The 20,807-nt window shown below is 35.3% G+C and overlaps 1 protein-coding gene across 1 annotated transcript; it reads left to right on the top strand.

Moving 5' to 3' along the window:
• The first annotated feature begins 300 nt into the window (after positions 1–300).
• On the top strand, positions 301–17,581 carry LOC141326091 (PWWP domain-containing protein 2B-like). The gene is made up of 3 exons (XM_073834788.1): positions 301–624; positions 13,100–14,741; positions 16,764–17,581. Exons 1-2 carry the CDS (start codon positions 485–487, stop codon positions 14,739–14,741), a joined length of 1,782 nt encoding a protein of 593 aa, XP_073690889.1. The 5' UTR covers positions 301–484; the 3' UTR covers positions 16,764–17,581.
• Positions 17,582–20,807: the final 3,226 nt, after the last annotated feature.

The following is a 20,807-nucleotide window of genomic DNA, read 5'->3' as shown; positions in this document are numbered from 1 at the left end:
GGAAGTAATTCTACGTTTTATAAAATTTGCCACTATCCCAGATTTTGCCCATTTGACTTTTTTTACTCATTTAAAACACAATAAAATGTAATATGCTCCCTTATTCTTTTATATATTTGAACAAGTCAGAATAAGCATGTTGTTTGAATTTCTACATCAAGTATATAATCTTGAGGTGTATGTGTGATGTAATGCGTAAGTTCACCTGTATGTGCTGTTAATAAGTGAATATGTGGATGTATGTGCTCTAGGTTCAAACAGTGTGTTTTTGGTGTTTGCTGCTGCTGTTCTCGTCTTTCTGTGGTGATGTCACTGCGGACGGATCCGGTGTAATCGCGTCGGTGGAGCTGATGGCGTCATTGCGCGTCCTGGCGGAGCCTCCCGAGCGCGTTGACGGATCGCAGTAGCAGCGAAGGCCGACGCGACCGTGGCTCCGGCGGCCGGGATCGAGCGACGCCAAGCCGGACACCCGAGCGAGGAGAACATGGAGGCTGTAGCCGAGGAGCTGCGGGCCGGCTCCCGGATCCCGGTGACCGTCGACCAGATCGTCAACGACACGCTGGTGGTGACGCTCACGTACCGGGAGAAGAGCTACACGGGCATCTTGCTGGACTGCAGCAGAAAGTGAGTCGCCTTTCTTTGTGTTTTCATGCAAAAACACACTTTTGTCAGGTTCGGGCCCAGCAGCAGGCCAGGAGAGAACAAGCAGGCCTTTCTCAGAGACAATAAGAAGAACAACCACCATCCTCACCATCACACTATATTATCGCGTAGATGCGAATAAATCGACTCTTTTGTGTCGGATCGTGTGCTTTTTAGTGCTTTGCAGCAGATTGCATGCTCTTTCTGCTTTAGCCATGTAGCACGGAGCTCTTTGATGTAACATTATAACATTGCAACATTGTATCATTGTATCATTTCCAGCTGAAACATTGATTGATGTTTTCACGCACATCCATCGAGCATTTGCCTCAGACTATTCATTTAATTGAGTTAAATCATCATTATTCTTCATGAAGGGTCAGATGCCATTGTTAAAGCTGACTATCTCAGATCCAGTTTAAAGGTCAAATATGGCTCAGCTATGTCTGTTTAATCCCTTCATCCGTCCAAATGCATTTTGGGAATAGCATTTAAATGGTTTCTCCTAAAATCACACAAGGCCTTTGATTATTTACATGCTTTTTTAATATTTCTAAGCAGATGTCATTGTCTAAACTAGTTCATCTCATTTCAGATTCCATAAAAACATTTTTTTTTAGGTTTGATGGGTTTTTAGTCAAATAATCGGACAAAGACAGGTGAGATGTCACTCATATGCTTCATAATGTTATGTTCCGTTATAAACAGCGTATGAACGACTCTGAGGTATTTATAGACGCTCTGCATCAGAATATTACAGAGACATCTAAGAAAAAATGAAATATTGCTTGCATTCTGAAACTCTGAAAATTTAAAAATGCAATTTGGGAAAGCCGTTTAAATAGTTTTCTTCTTAAAATCACACGAGGCCTTTGATTGTCTACATGCTTTTTTATATTTCTAAGGAGCTGTCATTGTCTAAACTAGCTCATCTCACTTCAAATTCCATAAAATCTGGACTCTGAGGTGTTTATAGACACTCTGCATCAGAATATTACATAGACATCTGAGAAAAAAAGAAAAATAGCCTGCCTTCTGGAACACAGTGTTTACATTAGTAAGTTGGTTTAAAGGTTAAATATTTTGACAGCTTCTGATACAAACCGTCTACATATGCTCGGTTTTAAAACTATGGAAACCCAAAGGTTTAATACCTACGTGTCAGTTCTCTCACCGTTTTTTATGCAACTTTTTGTTAAATCACTGGTTTGAAATGTGGTCAGATGCTGCGTTGTTCCTGTTATGTCATCATGAATCACGTCCTGCTGGTGTTCAGGAGTCGTGAGTCATCGCCACTCATTGGACATATTGTGCTACATTCAGAAAATCATATTAACTGCACATTTTCCATGTGAAAAGTGTACTAAGATGACCTAATGATTACATGGCGTGGAATACTTTGTCCCACAATGCTGTGCGCTTAACCTTTTATCTCCAGTGTGACGAATGATCCAGAGCTTGATCTTTTTATCTAGTGTTTAATTGAGAAGTTACACATTTTTGTTGATAACTCACAAAAGGAAAATAAAAGCCACATGCACTACGTTTTTTTTACGGTTACGGTTGAGAAAAAAGCTTGCATTATGAAATGTAAACTTGCAATTGCAAGAAAAAAAGTCAGAAATTTACTTTTTGTTTTTGTGAATTAACTTCCAAATGGAAAATAAGCTTCATGCATGTGAAGTGTTTTTTTTTTACTTCATGTCTACACTAATTGTACTAAAAAATAAGTATACAAAACATTTATAGATTTTTTTATTGTTCTAAAAAAGGTAATTGTCTTTTTTCTTACAATTCTGTCTTTTCTGCTTGCAATTCTATGGAAAAAAATATTTTGCGAGATATAAACTCAGAATTGCAAGACAATTCATAATTCTGTTTGTTTTCTTTTTCAGAATTAACTTCAAATGCAAAATAAGCTGTATGCTTAAAATATTTTGGAAAGTTGTAAAGAAAGATTATTCGAGTATGTTTTACTAGAAAATACTATTTACGTTTTTCTACTTCAAAATGTCATTTTCTAAACCAGTAAAGTGTCTACAAAAAAAATGTCTACTAAAAAGTTGAAAATAAACGTATATTAAACATTTATCATATTTTTTTTATTGTTATAAAAAAAAGGTAATTGACTTTTTTCCTCTGAATTGCAAGGAAGAATTCAGAATTTTACTTGTTTTATTTTTCTGAATAAACTTAAAAATGCAAAAAAAAGCTGTATGCATTGAAATATTATTGGAGTTTGTTTACTAGAAAATACTATTTCAGTCTTTCTACTTCAAAAATGTCATGTTTAATTCAATGCATGCTTAACATTTCACAAACAGTGCATTTTTAGTTCTGACTTTTTCGATTGCAGTTATGAGAAAAAAGTCTGAATTATGAAATATAAACTGGAAATTGCAAGAAAAATACAGAAATGTATTCATTTTGGGTTTTTTTAACTTTCAAATGGAAAATAAGCTTCATGCATTGTAAAAATGATTTTGTAAAATGTTTCAATGTTGAAAATAAAGATTATTAGAGAGTTTTACTAGAAAATACTATTTGTTTGTCTATACTTCAGAATGACATTTTCTAAACCAGAAAAGATTCAGTGGACTAAAATCAGCTGAAAATAAGTTATATGAAACGTTTATCCGATTTTTTTTATTGTTCTAAAACAATAAAAAAAAAGGTTATTGACTTTTGTCCTTGCAAATATAACAGGATTATTGGAGTATGTTTACTAGAAAATACTATTTCAGTCTTTCTACTTCAAAAACCTTGTTTAATTCAATGCATTATTGACGTTTCACAAACAATGCAATTTAAATTCTGTCTTTTTCTTGCAATTCTAACTTTTTCCCTTGCAGTTATGAGAAAAAAAGGTTGCAATATGAAATATAAACTTGCAATTGCAAGAAAAAATAACTTAATGCTGAATAAGCTGTATGCATTATGCTGTACGCATATAACAAGATGGAGTATGTATACTAGGAAATACTCTTTCAGTTGAATTCAAAACATCATGAATGTTTCACAAGCACTGCAATTTAAATTATGACTTTTCCTCTTGCAGTTAGGAGGAAAAAAGCTTGCATTATGACATATAAATTTGCAATTGCATCGAAAAAAAGCCATAAATGTACTCATTTTGTTTTTAGAATTAACTTCCAAATGGAAAATAAGATTCATGCATTGTAAAAAATGATTTTGTAAAATGTTTTGTTGTTAAAAAAATAAAGATTATTGCAGAGTTTCACAAACAAAAAATACTATTTATTTTTTTTCTACTTGTAATGTGTTTCTTGGCATTTCGTAAGAAGTTTCTACACTTTTTTTTTTTTTTTCCCCCAGTGTAGTGAAATAAGTATACACTCTTAAAAATGGTTCCAAAAGTATCTTTTGTACCTTTTTTTTGGTTCCCCAAAGAACCTTTCAGTAAACACTTGTTAAAAAGAACCATTTTGAAGAATATTTAAAAAATCTAAAGAACCTTTTCTGCATTTGACAGGTTCATAGAACCATCAATCCCAATAAGAGCCTTTATTTTTAAGAATGTAATAACATCTGTATCATAGAATAATTTCTTCATTCTGAAAAAAATAGTCAGCTAGTTTTCTATTCTGAACGGCCTAGGAGTGTTCAAATAGCATCTAGTCGTTCATCATGGTCTGTCATGAGCATTTCAGCTGTTATAAATATACAGATTATGCAATGAAATGTTTTCTTACACCTACATGGGATCCTGCCGCTGTAGTTCGTGTGGCCCTTTAGGACGGGCGCTTCAGGGGTGGGCGTTTTATTTTTCATCAAACATCTCAAATGATTGGTGTTTATTGCCTGAGGGCTTCTGCCTCTTTTACCCGCAGGACTTCCTTCCAAGGTTTAATTGATAATCCCGGCACAATCAGATTTTAGGGCTGGATGTGAAAACAAGCAAATCTCTTGGCCCTCTCCTGCGTCCCCGGTGGTTTATGGGATTGTTTTTGTTCAGTGAGGTGGAGGGGGGTTCCGGCCGTCCCGTTGGTCTCTTTGTCTGCCGTTTTTTCTAACAGCGAGCAGCCGTGCGGCTCATTGCTTTGGCTCAGGTTGCCTTTCTCACAGACTTCTGCTCACCTCCAATCGCAAAATATCAAATGCCTCACGTTTCTGATAAATTCCCAATTCTAAGAAGAAATGTCAGAATTAAGACTAAGTTGCAATTGCATTTTAATTTTTTGTTCTGTGGTGGAAACAAAAAAGCAGTTTATATTCAGCAGTTCTTTTTTTTTCCTCAGAATTGCAAGTTTATATCTATTAATTGACCATATGCATGGATTACTTCCTTGTTTCAGTCGAGCCAGCTCAGTCATTTTCAGTCAACTGTACTGTGCTGAGTGTACTTTGCTTGTTTTCTCTACGTAATCCATTCACAATCCAAGAAATGTTTTATTTGTCTAAGAGGACCAAATGTCCGTGTATACTGTTTCAAGAATGACAAACGTGAGTTAAAAAATACATGAGTAAATCAGCTAAATATGCGTGAGTCATTGCTATGATTGACAGTAATAACCGGATGAAACATCTGACAAGCTGATGGCAAACAAAACAGCTGTGCGTTAAATGATTCAGACTAAATTCAGAGTAACAAACTACAGCAGTAACACGTTTGTGTTAAATATAGGCTATTTAATAGCTTTTACAGTTCAAGATGTAGTTATTAAATTATATCAAATATTTCAAATTCATATTGAGTGCATTATTTAATTCTTATACCGTTATTATTTAACTTATTTAATTTGTAGTGAACTATATATAAGTATTTAAATAATTCACCCTTATAGGCTGTTTGTGTCTGAGCTTATTTATTTATTTTAATGACTTTCTGCACTTGATATACTGTATACTTCAGTGCGGTAAAAGCACTACAATTTATTACACTGGTAATTTTATAATAAATTGAAAAGCGAGACGTCTTGAAAAACTAGGGAGTTGAAATGGCAGCTGCAGCTAATGATTGATCCTCTGCTGCCATCTTCTGGTTATATGGGTCATTTCATGTGATTTTTATTTTAAAAATACATTTTTTTCATGTTGTCTTAATGATAAAAAAGTGAATCTTTGAAGTGAATTTTATTGCACAGCTGTAAAGTTGGAAAATAAGTTTTTTTTTGTCTAAGAGGACCAAATGTCCTTGTATACTGTTTCAAGAATGACAAATGTGAGTTAAAAAATACATGAGTAAATCAGCTAAATATGTGTGAGTCATTGCTATGATTGACAGTAATAACCGGATGAAACATCTGACAAGCTGATGGCAAACAAAACAGCTGTGCGTTAAATGATTCAGACTAAATTCAGAGAAACAAAACTACAGCAATAACACGTTTGTGTTGGTTAAATATAGGCTATTTAATAGCTTTTACAGTTCAAGATGTAGTTATTAAATTATATCAAATATTTCAAATTCATATTGAGTGCATTATTTAATTCTTATACCATTATTATTTAACTTATTTAATTTGTAGTGAACTATATATAAGTATTTAAATAATTCAGCCTTATAGGCTGTTTGTGCCTGAGCTTATTTATTTATTTATTCATTTATTTTAATGACTTTCTGCACTTGATATACTGTATACTTCAGTGCGGTAAAAGTACTACAATTTATTACACTGGTAATTTTATAATAAATTGAAAAGCGAGACGTCTTGAAAAACTAGGGAGTTGAAATGGCAGCTAATGATTGATCCTCTGCTGCCATCTTCTGGTTATATGGGTCATTTCATGTGATTTTTATTTTAAAAAGACATTTTTTTCCATGTTGTCTTAGTGATAAAAAAGTGAATCTTTGAAATGAGTTTTATTGCACAGCTGTAGAGTTGGAAAATAATAAAATTCACTTCAAAGATTCACTTTTTTATCACTAAGACAACATGGAATAAAATGTCTTTGAAGTGAATTTTATCGCACAGCTGTAGAGTTGGAAAATAATAAAAGTTTTTTTTTTGTCTAAGAGGACCAAATGTCCTTGTTTAGTGTTTCAAGAATGACAAATGCCAGTTTAAAAAAAATGTGAGTAAATCAGCTAAATATGCGCAAGTCATTGCTATGATTGACAGTAATAACCGGATGAAACATCTGACAAGCTGATGGCAAAAAAACAGCTGTGCATTAAATGATTCAGACTAACTTCAGAGTTACAAACTACAGCAGTAACACGTTTGTGTTGGTTAAATATCTATTTAATAGTGTTTACATTCAAGATAAAGCTTAAAAGATGTAGTTATTAAATATTTCAAATTCATATTTAGTGCATTGTTTTATTCTTATACCATTAATATTTCACTTTTTTAATTTGTAGCGAACTATATATAAGTATTTGAATAATTCACACTTATAGGCTGTTTGTGTCTGAGCTTATTTATTAATCTATTTAATGACTTTTTGCACTTGCTATACTATATACTTCAGTGTGGTAAGAGTACTACAATTTATTGTATAGTAATCTTATAATAAATCCAAAAGCGAGACGTCTTGAGAAAACTAGGGAGTTGAAATGGCAGCTGCAGCCAATGATTGATCCTCTGCTGCCATCTTCTGGTTATATCTGTAATTTCAAGTAATTTTCATCTTAAAAAGGCAGTGTTTTCCATGAAAATGATGTCTTTATGAATAAAAAGTGAAACTGAAGTGAATTTTTAGCTGTAGAGTTGAAAAATAATAAAGGCTTTAAAATATGACAAGATTTTAAAAATGTTTTGATGACTATGAAGGCAAGTTAGTGATGATCAAGAATTCGATTAAGATGTCCTTGAAGAGAAGTATCCCTAGCTAGCTAACGTTATCCTAAATACATTATGATAGTATATATAAAATGTGCTTCAGCTGAAGTTTACGAGCTGCTTATCATTATGTGGAAGTTTTAAAGGACGCTCTGTGCATATGGTCAATTCTGAGTAGGGTTGTGCAATATGCTGATTTTTGATCGAGGACGATTCAAATATCTCCATCTGCTTTTGAATAAATATTGTAGTATCGTCCTACAGTGTGCCTCAATCTCAATATAATGCACAATACAATGGGACTTATTCTTATTCGTAATTGCAAAAGTACATTATTCGCATGTGCCGGTTAATAAACGTATAAACGTAATAGCATCAATGCACTAAAAGCCTGTCAAACAGCAACTGATTACTGGACTAAGCTGTCTTTGGCATCTGAGTCACTAATACTGTCAAAAACACACAAGGAATAGATATAAACACAATTGGTTATGTCGAAAGTGAAAGTAAATAGTTGAGAGAAAAACAGATGCACGCCTGTGTATTAAATCTCTTAAAGCGACAGAACTAAACATGTCGCAGATTGTCATTTAAAGGGACAGTTCACCTAAAAATGTACTCACTCACAGGTTGTTCCAAATCTCTATTAATGTTTTTCTTGTGCTGAACACACAAGAAGATATTTTGTGGATAACAGTAGCACTTTGATAGTGGGGGAAAAAATTATAAAATACTATGGAAGTAACTGCTGGTTGCCCACATTATTCCAAATAAGTTTTACACGTTTTATGCTTTAAAAAAAAAAAAAACTCGAGAGTGAGTAAATGTCATAATTGTAATTTTTAGGTAATGGTACGGCAATAAAGCAAAACGCAAAGGAAAATTTCTCACTGCTTTTGACTGAAGAGCTTTAATACAGTTGCTTTAATAAGAGTCAATGTATTTATGTATATAGTGTTTTAATTTTTATATTTGTTAATTCAATTTCATGAATGCTACTGATAAATACACCTTTAGTACCTGATAATGAAAGCACTGTTTGTTTTATTTGTATATTATGTGTATTTGTACCACGTAGCCTATCTTTGTTTTTATTTTTTAATAACAAAGATACAATTATGACAAAAGATTTTTATATTTGACCACTTTGGCCTAAATATCTGCCATTCTTTTTATTTTATATTTTGTTACCTTGTACGGTTTTAGTTTTAAAATCGGCAATACACAATAAAGCGCTATATAAATGCATCATTCATTCATGATTAAAATCGTGATATTTCTGAATAAAATCGTGATATGATATTTTTGGCATATCGCCCACCACTAATTCTGAGTTAGGTTTAAAGACAAAAAAGGGGCTTTAAGCATCAAAACAATAAACAATAATACTTTTTTTGTCTCTGTGCATTAGAATGTGTCCAGTTTTATTTTTTTTCTGAGCAAAAACTAATGACCGTCATACATTTTTACCATGATTTACAGAAAAAGTTTTCACCAGTTTCAACTTAAAAACTTAAGTTTAGCAGCTGCCTTAAATTAAGTTAAATCAACTAATTTTTATTGTAATAAGTTAAAATGACTTGTAGTTTTAAGCTGATTAAAAATTTAAGACAGCTGCTGAACTTAGGTTTTCAAGTTGAATCTGGTCAAAACTTTTTACAGTGCACTAAAATGTCACTCAGCATAACAATTGTTCATATACTAAAAAATGTTGTCAGGCATATATAGGTCAAGACTCATTAAAAGACTATTTAATGATCACAGTTCAGCCCTAAAATACTGATTTGTTGCCATGTTTACCAATCTTTGCCACTTTTTATCTTTATATGTGTGACCCTGGACCAAAAAAAACTTAAGTTTTAAGTACAGGTATATTTGTAGCAATAGCCAAAAAAACATTGCATGGGTCAAAATGATCAATTCATCAACCAAAAATCATTAGGATATTAAGTAAAGGTCATGTTCCATGAATATATTTTGTTAATTTCCTACCATAAATTTTAAAACTTAATTTTTGATTAGTAATATGCATTGCTAAGAACTTCATTTGGACAACTTAAAAGGCGATTTTTTCTCAATATTTAAATTTTTTGCACCCTCAGATTGCAAATTTCCAAATAGTTGTATCTCAGACAAATACTGTCCTATCCTAACAAACCATACATCAATAAAAAGCTTATTTATTCAGCTTTGATGTGAAAAATGCACCCTTATGACTGGTTTTGTGGTCCAGAGTCACATATAATATAGTTTGATATATATCACTTATTTTTTGTATATGATTTTCTATATATGATCACTTATTCTTTTATAAAACTTTTAAATTTTAATAACCATGGTTGTAGTTAAGAATAAGTATATGTTTAATTTAGCATGAACACATCTGTTGACTGAATGACAATAGATCATTATTTCACCCACATGTTGACTTTTTTCACAGAAGTTATCAGAAACATTAAAGTAGAGTCTTGAATTGCATTTAATATGATTTTTATGCATAAAAAGTATCACTTTTGTAAATTTAATTTGATGCAGACATCATAATGGAATGTCTCATTTTTGAATTTATATCTCAGAAATGCAAGAAAAGTCAAAATTTCGAGATAAAAAGTCACAATTACTATTTTTGTTTTGATTTCTTTCTTTTTGTGGAAATGGGCTTCCATATTATTTAGTCATTTTTATTTTTAAACTACTGACTCAGTTTCGGTTTTATTGCATGCAAATATACAAACTAAATCTATTGAGAATCAACACTGAGAATAATTGAACTCATTGTCCGGTAATTACAGTAGAGAGGTGTTTGTAGAGATAATGTGCTTAATTATTATGAAAACACTGTCACAATGCACATAATTACTAGTGTCCTAAATAGTCTCTTCATTTGGTTTATGCTGTATTATTGAAATGTGACCTTGACGTGTTTTCGTGAGATTAATCCTGCTATGTTTAAGTTCTTAGAGTTTTTAGGAATAAACGTTTCGGGAGATGAAGTGAGATCTGTGGCGTTTCTTTTAAAGGCTATAAAAACAAATAGGTGTGGTTACGTGTTGCATGATATGACTGGTTCACTAACCCGTTTTTCTGGTCAAGAGTCAGCTTGCCATTGCAAATGATTAATCGTGGGTTTCCATTCATGGGTGTTCAAAGGTTTTGCTACACTGTGATAGTGTTAAAAATATGGCTGTTAGGTTATCTCTCTTTTTTTTTTTTATCTGTGCCATCTTATTATTGTAAACAAAATCCAAAATCATAACAGAAATGTCCATTGTTCGAAATAAAATAAACAATTGAAAATATAAAAAGTGTTCATTTTCATTTATTATTTTTTTTTTTTTTAATTTAATTTAAAGTATTAAAATAACTAAAACTTGATAAACTATATAGGTCATTGACGTATAAGGATTTTTGACAGGGCAATTTTAAAATACAAAAAAAAAAATATTTAAATTTTTCAAATATTAAGAATGTAGTGTACACATAAATTTATATTAAAATTTTTTAAAATAGGCAGTTTTAGTGTTTTTTTCACCTAGATTAATTGGCTATAGCCTCAAAAAAAGTCATGTGGTGCGACCATGATTTATAATAAAATTAATTAATTTCCTTAACATTTTGCAGATGTTCTCAGTAATTAAAGTCTTCAGAAACAAAGTATTTGCATTTCTTTTGAGTTTTTGTAAATAATTATCTCATATTTTTGTTCTACAATTTCAGACTTGCCTTCTTAAATGTAGCTAGCACATTTATTTTCCCTGTAAATTGTATAAAACTAATATAAATGATTTTAAAATACCATTCACATTTGCATACTGTAGCAGTGATTCATATTTTAACCACAGAAATTAGATTTTATTTTTAATTTAATACAGTTATTGCTATTATTGGTCGGGTTGAGTGTTTATTTTACTTTGATGGTAGGGGAATCTGGTAAAAAAAAAATACATTTTTTTGTTTATGAAAAAAAAAATAATTCTAAATACAGAATTGCCAAACAAAAATGACATGCTCTAAATTATTATTTTTGTTTTGCATTTTTTCCTCATATTGCACAAAAATTAAACAAACCGTCTGAAATTACCCAAATTGCATAAAAATCTATTCCACATTATACTAAAACAAAGTATTTTATGTGTATAAACCATCAATTGAATATAAAAGCGCAAAAACTGCCAATCTGGGACATAAATCTATAATGGAAAACACCACATGATATTTAAAATTCAGTCAAAATTTACAAGCACAGAATTGGCCTTCTGAACAAAACAAGAAATTGCTAATAAAAATAAATACTTGTAGAAAAAGCTTAATATTCTTCTTCTTTTTTTTTTTTTTTTTTTGAGGTCATAACATTCAACATAAAATTCCTAAAATGGTAGTTTCTCGATGGCCGCACCACATGATATTTCATAATATGGACATCATCGGACAAAGTTTTTTGTATATTATGATGGAAATAGAAATACAAATACTTTGCAATTTTATATAGGATTACAAAACACTTTGGAAACCATGCCAAATAGTGCAGGAAATTCATCTGAATAAATTTAGGGTAATTTCAAAGATGTTCAACAGAAGTTATGGTCGGACGGTCGCACAACATGATTTTTTGAAAAGTTAAAATGAGTACATACATGGGAGAAAAACATACATACTGTATATATGGCATCTTGTTTTACACATTTGAACCTATTTTTAACTGAACAGAAAATGTAGGCATCACGTCATTGACCCATTTACATTTTTTACAAAAAAAAAAAAGACATACAAAACAAAGTACTAAACCTTCAACAAAAATTTAAATTAAAGCAGAAAAGAAAAAAAAATATTGGCATGCAAAATTAACTAACTTAACGTTTGAGGATGGATTTACCCAATAAATGTAATTATTGTGGCTCAGTATCTCAACACTATCTGACTGTTCGTCCAAACAATGGAGGACAGGGAGTGTCAGAAAGCCAGTTTGGTCGCACCACATGATATTTCATATAAAATGGACATCATCGGACAAAGTTTGTTTGTATATTATCATGGAAATTTAAATACAAATGCTTTGCAATTTTATACAGGAACACTTTGGAAATCAAGCCAAATAGTGCAGGAAAATAATCTGAATAAATTTAGGGTAATTTCAAAGATGTTTTGAAGGAAGTTATGGTCGGACGGTCACACCACATGATATTTAGACACTTTGAATAACAGAAAAAAATGCAAATAACTAATGTTTTATGAAAAGTGAGTACATACTTGGGAGAGGTACATATATATGGCATCTTTTACACATTTAAACCCATTTTTAACTGAACAGAAAATTTAAGGGTCATGTCATTGACACACAAAACAGAAATACTAAAACTTTAACAAAAATTATAATTAAAGCAGAAAATATAAAATTATTAGCATGCAAAATTAACTTACTAACTTTTGAGGATTGCTTTACCCAATAAATGTAATGATTGTGGCTCAGTATCTCAACACTGTCTGTCTGTTCGGCCAAACAATGGAGAAGCCAGTTTTGTCTTTTATTTTTTCAGGTCTAATTGGTGTCGATAGTGGCAGAGCAATTACACTCTTAGCTTTAAAACAGAAAAGTAATGAGTCAGAATAAAGGAAAGTCAGGAAGCTATTGTGTTGATGTACAGAAGTGCAGTATTATAGGTAATTAACATCCATTATTAGCTCTTATGTTCTCTCTCAACTCTTTTCCGTAGGACTGGGCTGTTTTGCCTTCCAGACGTTGTTGGAAAATCCGAAGAGAACCTCATATTGAGAGAGGACTGTGAAGTCACAAATGAAGAGGCTTCCTCTAAACCTGTCAGTCAGCCGACGCAGCGACCAAAAGATGAGAACACTGAGCCTGAGATGGGAGCTCCTGCTCCTGTACCCATCCCGGTGGAACCAGGCCAGCCGACGTACCCGCCGTACTTCGAAGGCGCCCCGTTTCCGCAGCCCATGTGGGTCCGGCACACGTACAACCAATGGGTACCTCAACCGCCGCCTCGTCCAATCAAGAGGAAGAAAAGACGAAGTCGAGAGTCCGGACGGATGACCATGAGCACGATCCGACTGAGACCTCGACAGGTGCTCTGCGAGAAATGCAAAAACACACTAAACAGCGACGAGGACAGCAAAGATGGACCAACGGTGCCCAAGACCTCCAGAAAGGAGAATGCGCCTCAAGCCGAGGAGGACGCTAAAGCAACTCCAACCAAGAGTCTGAGAAAGGACACCGACGGAGACAACAACAAAGAGTCGAAGAGACGAGAGGACTCGACGGTCTACGACGGCAAACGCTTCCGGAAGGACAAGAAGGACGATGAGAAGTTTCCAGGAGGGGACGTCATTCCCCACAGTCCTGTGATTAAGATCTCTTATAGCACTCCACAAGGTAAAGGCGAAGTGATAAAGATTCCCTCAAGAGTTCACGGCTCTGTCAAACCCTTCTGTCCGAAGCAACTGTTGCAGAACGGCCACGGAGAACGAGACGCTTCCAAGGAATCGCAGAAAGTCTTGCAACCTCCTGTAGACGCCATTCGCACGGGTCTTACCATTTCCATTCCCAAACTCAAGCTCCCAAAGTTGACTAGTCCGGACGCCCCTTCGCCCAAGATACGCTTAAGATCTAGGGCTGACGGAGCGGAGCAGGTGTCCGTGTACGAGGCGGAACTGGTGGACGGCGCCCGGAGGAAAAGTCCCAGAGTTGCCAATTCTCAATCCGAAGATGGCACGGAGAAGAATTCTCTTGAACTTTGGTCAGGCGAGGAAGTTGAGCGACACGGTGACTTGACTTTACTAATCAACTTCCGGAAGAGGAAAGCAGACTCTTCTAGCCTCTCCGTGTGCAGCAGCGACAGCCTAGACGAGTCCAAGTCGTTCAGCTCCGACGGAACGTCGCCGGAACTCTGCGATCTCGCTCCGGGCGACGACATCTCCGTGTCGTCTTCCTCTCAAGGAGAAAGCAAGACCGTTCCGCCTCTAACCGTACGGCTGCACACTCGCAGCATGACTAAATGCGTGACCGAGGAAGGCCACGCGGTGACGGTGGGTGACGTCGTTTGGGGGAAGATCCACGGCTTTCCCTGGTGGCCCGCTCAGATACTCAGTATTAGCGGTACTCGTAGAGAAGAAGGCGAGGTTGATGCTCCTTGGCCCGAAGCTAAAGTCTCCTGGTTCGGATCCCCCACCACCTCCCAACTCTCGGTTGCCAAACTCTCGCCCTTCCGCGAATTCTTCAGGTCACGCTTCAACCGCAAAAAGAAAGGGATGTACCGCCGTGCCATCATGGAGGCCGCCAAGGCAGTGGGACACATGAGTGCCGAAATCACATCTCTACTGGCTCACTGCGAAACTTAGGTGAGAGACTTGTCTTTATTTGCATCTTGAAATGTAATGACAAGCAAAGCATACTTCAGTTTTGATGGAAATGCTTAACGTACAGCAATGTTTCCTTGAGCATTTGATTTTTAAAATCCTCTATTGCATTTTGACCGTGGCGCGTAATCTGCAAAATGCTGGAAGTGGTGCATTCCACATATTAAACCCAATTAAAATTATAATAAAGCATAATGATATTGTTCAATTGAATAAATATATGCGATGCATGTTTAATATGCACTTTAATTATTTGCATGCCTTTAGGTTAGGTACATGCATGTCAGAGCATTACCAGTAAAAGAGGCGATCTGACCAATTATAACTGCCAATCTGGCACAGAATTGATCACCTTAACAAAACAAGCTAGCTTCCCACAAAAGGTCACTATGAAATTTATAATAAAAATAAATACTTGTAGAAATAACTTTTTTTTTTTTTTGAGGTCATACCACATGATGTCCAAATGTGGTAATAACATAAGATTAAAAAGGTTATATTTTTACAAATCTGCTTGATGCTTTCATGGGTCCTTGGCAAAATGGTATATGATGCAATGACTTCAACATAAAAGTCTCAAAATGGTAGTTTCTTGATGGTCGCACCACATATATCCTAAAATCGACATATTTCCTAAAATCGGACAAAGTTTGTTTGTATAATTTGATGGAAATATAAATACAAATACAAATGCTTTGTAAACATCTCTTTTGGTGTTCCACAGGAGAATGTCAAACAGGTTTTGAATGACTGTGGGTGCATAACACTTTTTGTGTTTTTAGTTGCACATTTCCTTTACACTTCATGATCTCTAAATGTTATTGAAAACAGTAGGGTTGATTCCTGTTTTGTTGAGCGTAGAAATGTCTTTAACTTCTCGGTTGGTTCCCATGGCCTTAGTTTCTTTGGAGATTGCTAGGTCACCTCATGTTTGTTGAGGATCAGATGCTGTCTTGGTTCAATATTGGCTCAAGTTCACAAGCCGATCCCACTGCAAGTGTCTGGACTCCTGAATTTCCCTCCAGCCATATTTAGTCACATCTAGACTGTGCTTTGCATGACTACATGTCTGCGAGTCCAAACTTCAGTCCATTGTTATGCATTAGTTGTGCATTTTTATATGCATGCACTATTAAGTATCATTTGTGCATTTATATATATATATGCATTATTATAGATAATTTGTGCATTTTTATGCATGCCTCTTTTACCCATCATTGGTGGATTTTTATGCATGCCTCTTTTACCCATCATTGGTGGATTTTTATGCATGCCTCTTTTACCCATCATTGGTGGATTTTTATGCATGCATCTTTTACGCATAATTTGTGTATTTTTGCATGCATCTTTTAACCATTATTGGTGGATTTTCATGCATGCCTCTTTTACCCATCATTGGTGGATTTTTATGCATGCATCTTTTACGCATAATTTGTGCAGTTTTTGCATGCATCTTTTAACCATCATTGGTGGATTTTTGCATGCATCTTTTACTCATCATTGGTGGATTTTCATGCATGCATCTTTTACCCATCATTGGTGGATTTTTGCATGCATCTTTTACTCATCATTGGTGGATTTTCATGCATGCCTCTTTTACCCATCATTGGTGGATTTTCATGCATGCATCTTTTACGCATAATTTGTGCATTTTTTGCATGCATCTTTTAACCATTATTGGTGGATTTTCATGCATGCATCTTTTATGCGTAATTTGCGCATTTTTACGCATGCCTCTTTTACCCATCATTGGTGGATTTTTATGCACGCATCTTTTATGCATGCACTTTTATGAATGTTTTTTTTTTATGTGTTTTTGTAATCTCTGTACATAAATCCTTAACTCACAAAAAAAAACTCTCAATGGTTTGTTTTTAGCATGTTGACTTCACATTCACATGAGCATATGAATGCACAGTTCATGCAAATCCTTGTTTTAAATATATTTTTTATCAATAATGAATATTGTTCTGTCTATTCATGTGTCTATTTTTCTCTCCACAGAGGATGAGGACGGCAGTGGACTGGCTGTCATTCAGGGTTTTGCAGGCACTCCCAGGATGTGGCGATCTCCCCGGACGGAGAGCGCCTTCATTTGCCACGGATATCATGAGGGAAGGTGCTTGGTCCCACCCCCCCCACGCGCGGCAGTCGGAAGAAAAAGTGATGCGCGGACTGTATATGAGGGGTCACGAGGAGAACGTGGGAACCTCGGAGCGAACAATTCCCCCTGTTTGTCTCTCCATCTTTCGTTTGTTTGTTTTTTAGGACGTACATTATATTAGAACAAGTAGCTCGACACTAAATCCGAATGTATTTATTCACGAAAGAAAAAGAAAAAAACACTCGACCGGGGACTGGCCTCCTGTAAGATCACACTGCTGCTGTTTCTTATGACTCTCACGTCCGTTTAGGATTGGATCGGACCGGAACGGATCGACGAATATCCGTATTATAATACAAAACGACAAGTCTTACTGTGTCTGTTTCTTCAGATTATGAAAATGTGAAATTCCTTTTTGCATCATGTAGGTCTTACACCATGCAGTATGTCAGTTTGTCCGTCGCTTCACTTTCTCTGTCCTCTCTGAGAAGTATATCTCTCGTATGTCTCTCCATCCTCTTTTTCCACTCTGATTATGTGATGTTTTGCTTTAATTATTTAATGTGTCACGTTAAGAGAAGCACTTTATCCGTACCTTGGTGGCCTGCTGTGAACACTAACTCGAGTTTGCAGACTCTCGGAGGAGCCGACCCCATCGCTTTTGAAGTGATTTTTAATGTTTATGATGCAGATTTCGATTAAAAGACGCTTTCAGGAAGTTGTGTACACTGTATTCTCGCGTTTAGCCCGGTTTACGTTGCTTTCCTCCTTATGAAATGTTCCACTGGAGATATGGAGAGAACTGTACGCTCCTATGCACCATCTCTTTTATTAAAGCATAAAAAGCAGTGTGTTCGTGATCATGTGTTTGCTGAGTGAGTGCAGGCGTACGTGGGCTTGAATATCTGTGTGTCTGCTGTGAAGCGGGACCTCCAGACGGCCGGACTGACCTTTCCAGAGCCTGCTCGCAGGTTTGGCTGCGTTTTTCCAGCTGGACTTTCTGCCACCGCTCCACACGGTGGAGTTTTTTTATGTGCTGTAAATAGAATAAAATATAAAAGCGATGTCCTTTCTGCAATCTTCTTTTGCACGTGTGCTTTTCGTTCCAGACCTCTGCTTTATTACGCTCCTCTGCCGTTTGCTATCAAACCCCATGCTTTTTATAGCTGTTGCCTAAACAAAGTTTGTGCCTTTGTGTTAAATGTGAAAGTCTGTTGACAGCCGCAGGAGCTCGTGACGCAAGATCTCAAAGGAGTCTTTTTGTAGAGGTTCAAATGAGTGGTTCTCTGGGTTAACATTATGTACTTTACTGTTTGACTTGGAGGAAAAGGAATCCTGAAATAGACTGCGTTGTAGTCCACTTAAAGGTTTCATACGGCCCTGTAGATTTGAAAAAGCTGATTGGCAGATGAATCCATTTATAAAAGACATTGCTGTGATTGTGTTGCGAAAGACTGATCGTTTTCAACACTGCAGAGCTCTTAATGATGTTACTAAAGCTTTCTGCTGTTGTGTAATCAGACACACTTGCAATAGGCTTATCTGTGGAGCTAAACTCTTGACCTGTGTTTGATCTGTGAGTTCACTGAACTGATTTCACTCACACATGCACACACGACTAAACTAAAGAAAGTCAAACTGGTTGTGTCTAAAGATTTTAGAACTCTATAAATATTGATATACGTGATCATTCCAAGGTTTGTGGTCAGTAAGATTTTTAATGTTTATTTTTCTTCCGCTCACCGAGACTGAATTTATCTGATCAAAAATACAGTAAAAATGTGAAATATTTTTACAATTTCAAAATAGCTGTTTTCTATGTGAGTATTTGCTAAACCCTAATTTATGTGTGAATTGTCAGCATCATTATTATAGTCTTTAGTGTCACATGATTTTTTTTAGAAATCATTCTAATATGCTGATTTGCTGCTCAAACATTTCTGATTATTATCAATGTTGAAAACAGTTTTGCTACAAAATGTTTTTGTAGAAACCATCATGCATGTTATTTTTCAGGATTCACAGATGAATAGAAAGTTCGAAAGAACAGCATTTATTTGAAAAAGAAATCTTTTACTACATAAATGTGTTAACTCTAACTTTTGATCAATTTAATGCATCCTTGAAAAATCTTACTGACCTCAAACTTTTATTATTATTTTTTTATGAGTGTTAATCATGAGGTACAGAGCACTGTCAGGTGTTTTTGATTGATGGTGTGTATCTTTAGGTGCTTTTTTGAATGTCAATATGAAACTGTGTTTACAACTCTCTTCACTTTCAGATTGTGCCATATATCAGAGTGAAACTGTCTATACAACAAGGAAGGTTTTCAAATGATTTGCGAACCCGTTCTACATTCCCGAACTGAATCAAGCGATTCCCGAACTGAATTAAACTATTCGCAGACTCGTTCTACAGCCCCGAACTGAATCAAACAATTCGCGAATCAAACTATTTGCTAACCAAATTAAACGATTTGCGAACTCGTTCTACAGTCCCGAACTGAATCAAACTATTCGCGAGCTGAATGAAATGATTCGCGAACTAAATTAAATGAATTAGCGAACCCGTTCTAAAGTCCCGAACTAAATCAAACGATTTGCAAATTGAATCAAACGATTCACAAACTGAATCAAATGATTTGCGAACCCATTCTAAAGTCCCGACCTGAATCAAACGATACGCAAACTGAATTAAACGATTTGCGAACTGAATTAAACAATTTGCGATCCCATTCTAAAGTCCCAAACTGAATCAAACGATTCGCGAACTGAATTAAACAATTCGCGAACACGTCTACAGTCCCGAACTGAATCAAACGATTCGCGAACACATCTACAGTCCCAAACTGAATCAAACGAATCGCAAACCCGTTCTAACGTCCCGAACTGAAGCAAACGTTTCGCAATACCGTTCTTAAGTCCCGAACTGACTCAAACGATTTGCGAACTCGATCTAAAGTCCCGAACTAAATCAAACAATTCGCAAACTGAATTAAACAATTAGCGATCCCATTCTAAAGTCCTGAACTGAGTCAAACGATTCGCGAACTGAATTAAACGATTCGCGAACAGGTTCTGAAGTCCCGAACTGAATCAAACGATTCGCGATCTGAATTAAACGATTCGCGAACACGTTCTAAAGTCCCGGACTGAATAAAACGATTCGCGAACACGTCTACAGTCCCAAACTGAATCAAACGATTCGCAAACTGAATCAAACGATTCGCGATCTGAATTAAACGATTCGCGAACACGTTCTAAAGTCCCGGACTGAATAAAACGATTTGCGAACCCATTCTAAAGTCCCAAACTGAATCAAACGCTTCGCAAACTGAATTAAACGATTCGCATACTGAATTAAACAATTCACGATCCCATTCTAAAGTCCCGAACTGAATCAAACGATTCGCAAACCTATTGTAAAGTCCCAAGCTGAATCAAACGATTCGCAAACTTGTTCTACAGTCCCCAACTGAATCAAACGATTCGCGAACTGAATTAAGCGATTCACAAACTCGTTCTACAGTCCCTAACTGAATCAAATGATTCGCGAACCCATTCTAAGGTTCCGAACTGAATCAAACGATATGCGAATTAAATCAAACGATTCGCGAACTGAATTAATCGATTCGCAAACTCGTTCTACAGTCCCTAACTGAATCAAACGATTCGCAAACTGAATTAAACGATTCCCGAACTGAATTAAACAATTTGCGTTCCCATTCTAAAGTCCCGAACTGAATCAAACGATTCGCGAACTGAATTAAACGATTCGCGAACTGAATCAAACAATTCGCAAACTGAATTAAACGATTCGGGAACTGAATTAAACAATTTGCGATCCCATTCTAAAGTCCCGAACTGAATCAAACGATTCGCGAACTGAATTAAACGATTCGCGAACTGAATCAAACGATTCGCGAACACATTCTAAAGTCC

The sequence above is a fragment of the Garra rufa genome, chromosome 2 (assembly GCF_049309525.1).
Source record: "Garra rufa chromosome 2, GarRuf1.0, whole genome shotgun sequence".
NCBI lineage: Eukaryota > Metazoa > Chordata > Actinopteri > Cypriniformes > Cyprinidae > Garra > Garra rufa.
The sequence above is the reverse complement of the archived record's forward strand: the minus strand, read 5'-3'. Positions and strand labels throughout refer to the sequence as shown.

Bases quoted from the DNA above. Each gene is read 5' to 3' on its own strand.
- LOC141326091 (XM_073834788.1), top strand. From the start codon at position 485: ATGGAGGCTGTAGCCGAGGAGCTGCGGGCCGGCTCCCGGATCCCGGTG. The intron at 625-13,099 runs GTGAGTCGCCTT...TCTTTTCCGTAG, and splicing joins TTGCTGGACTGCAGCAGAAA to GACTGGGCTGTTTTGCCTTC.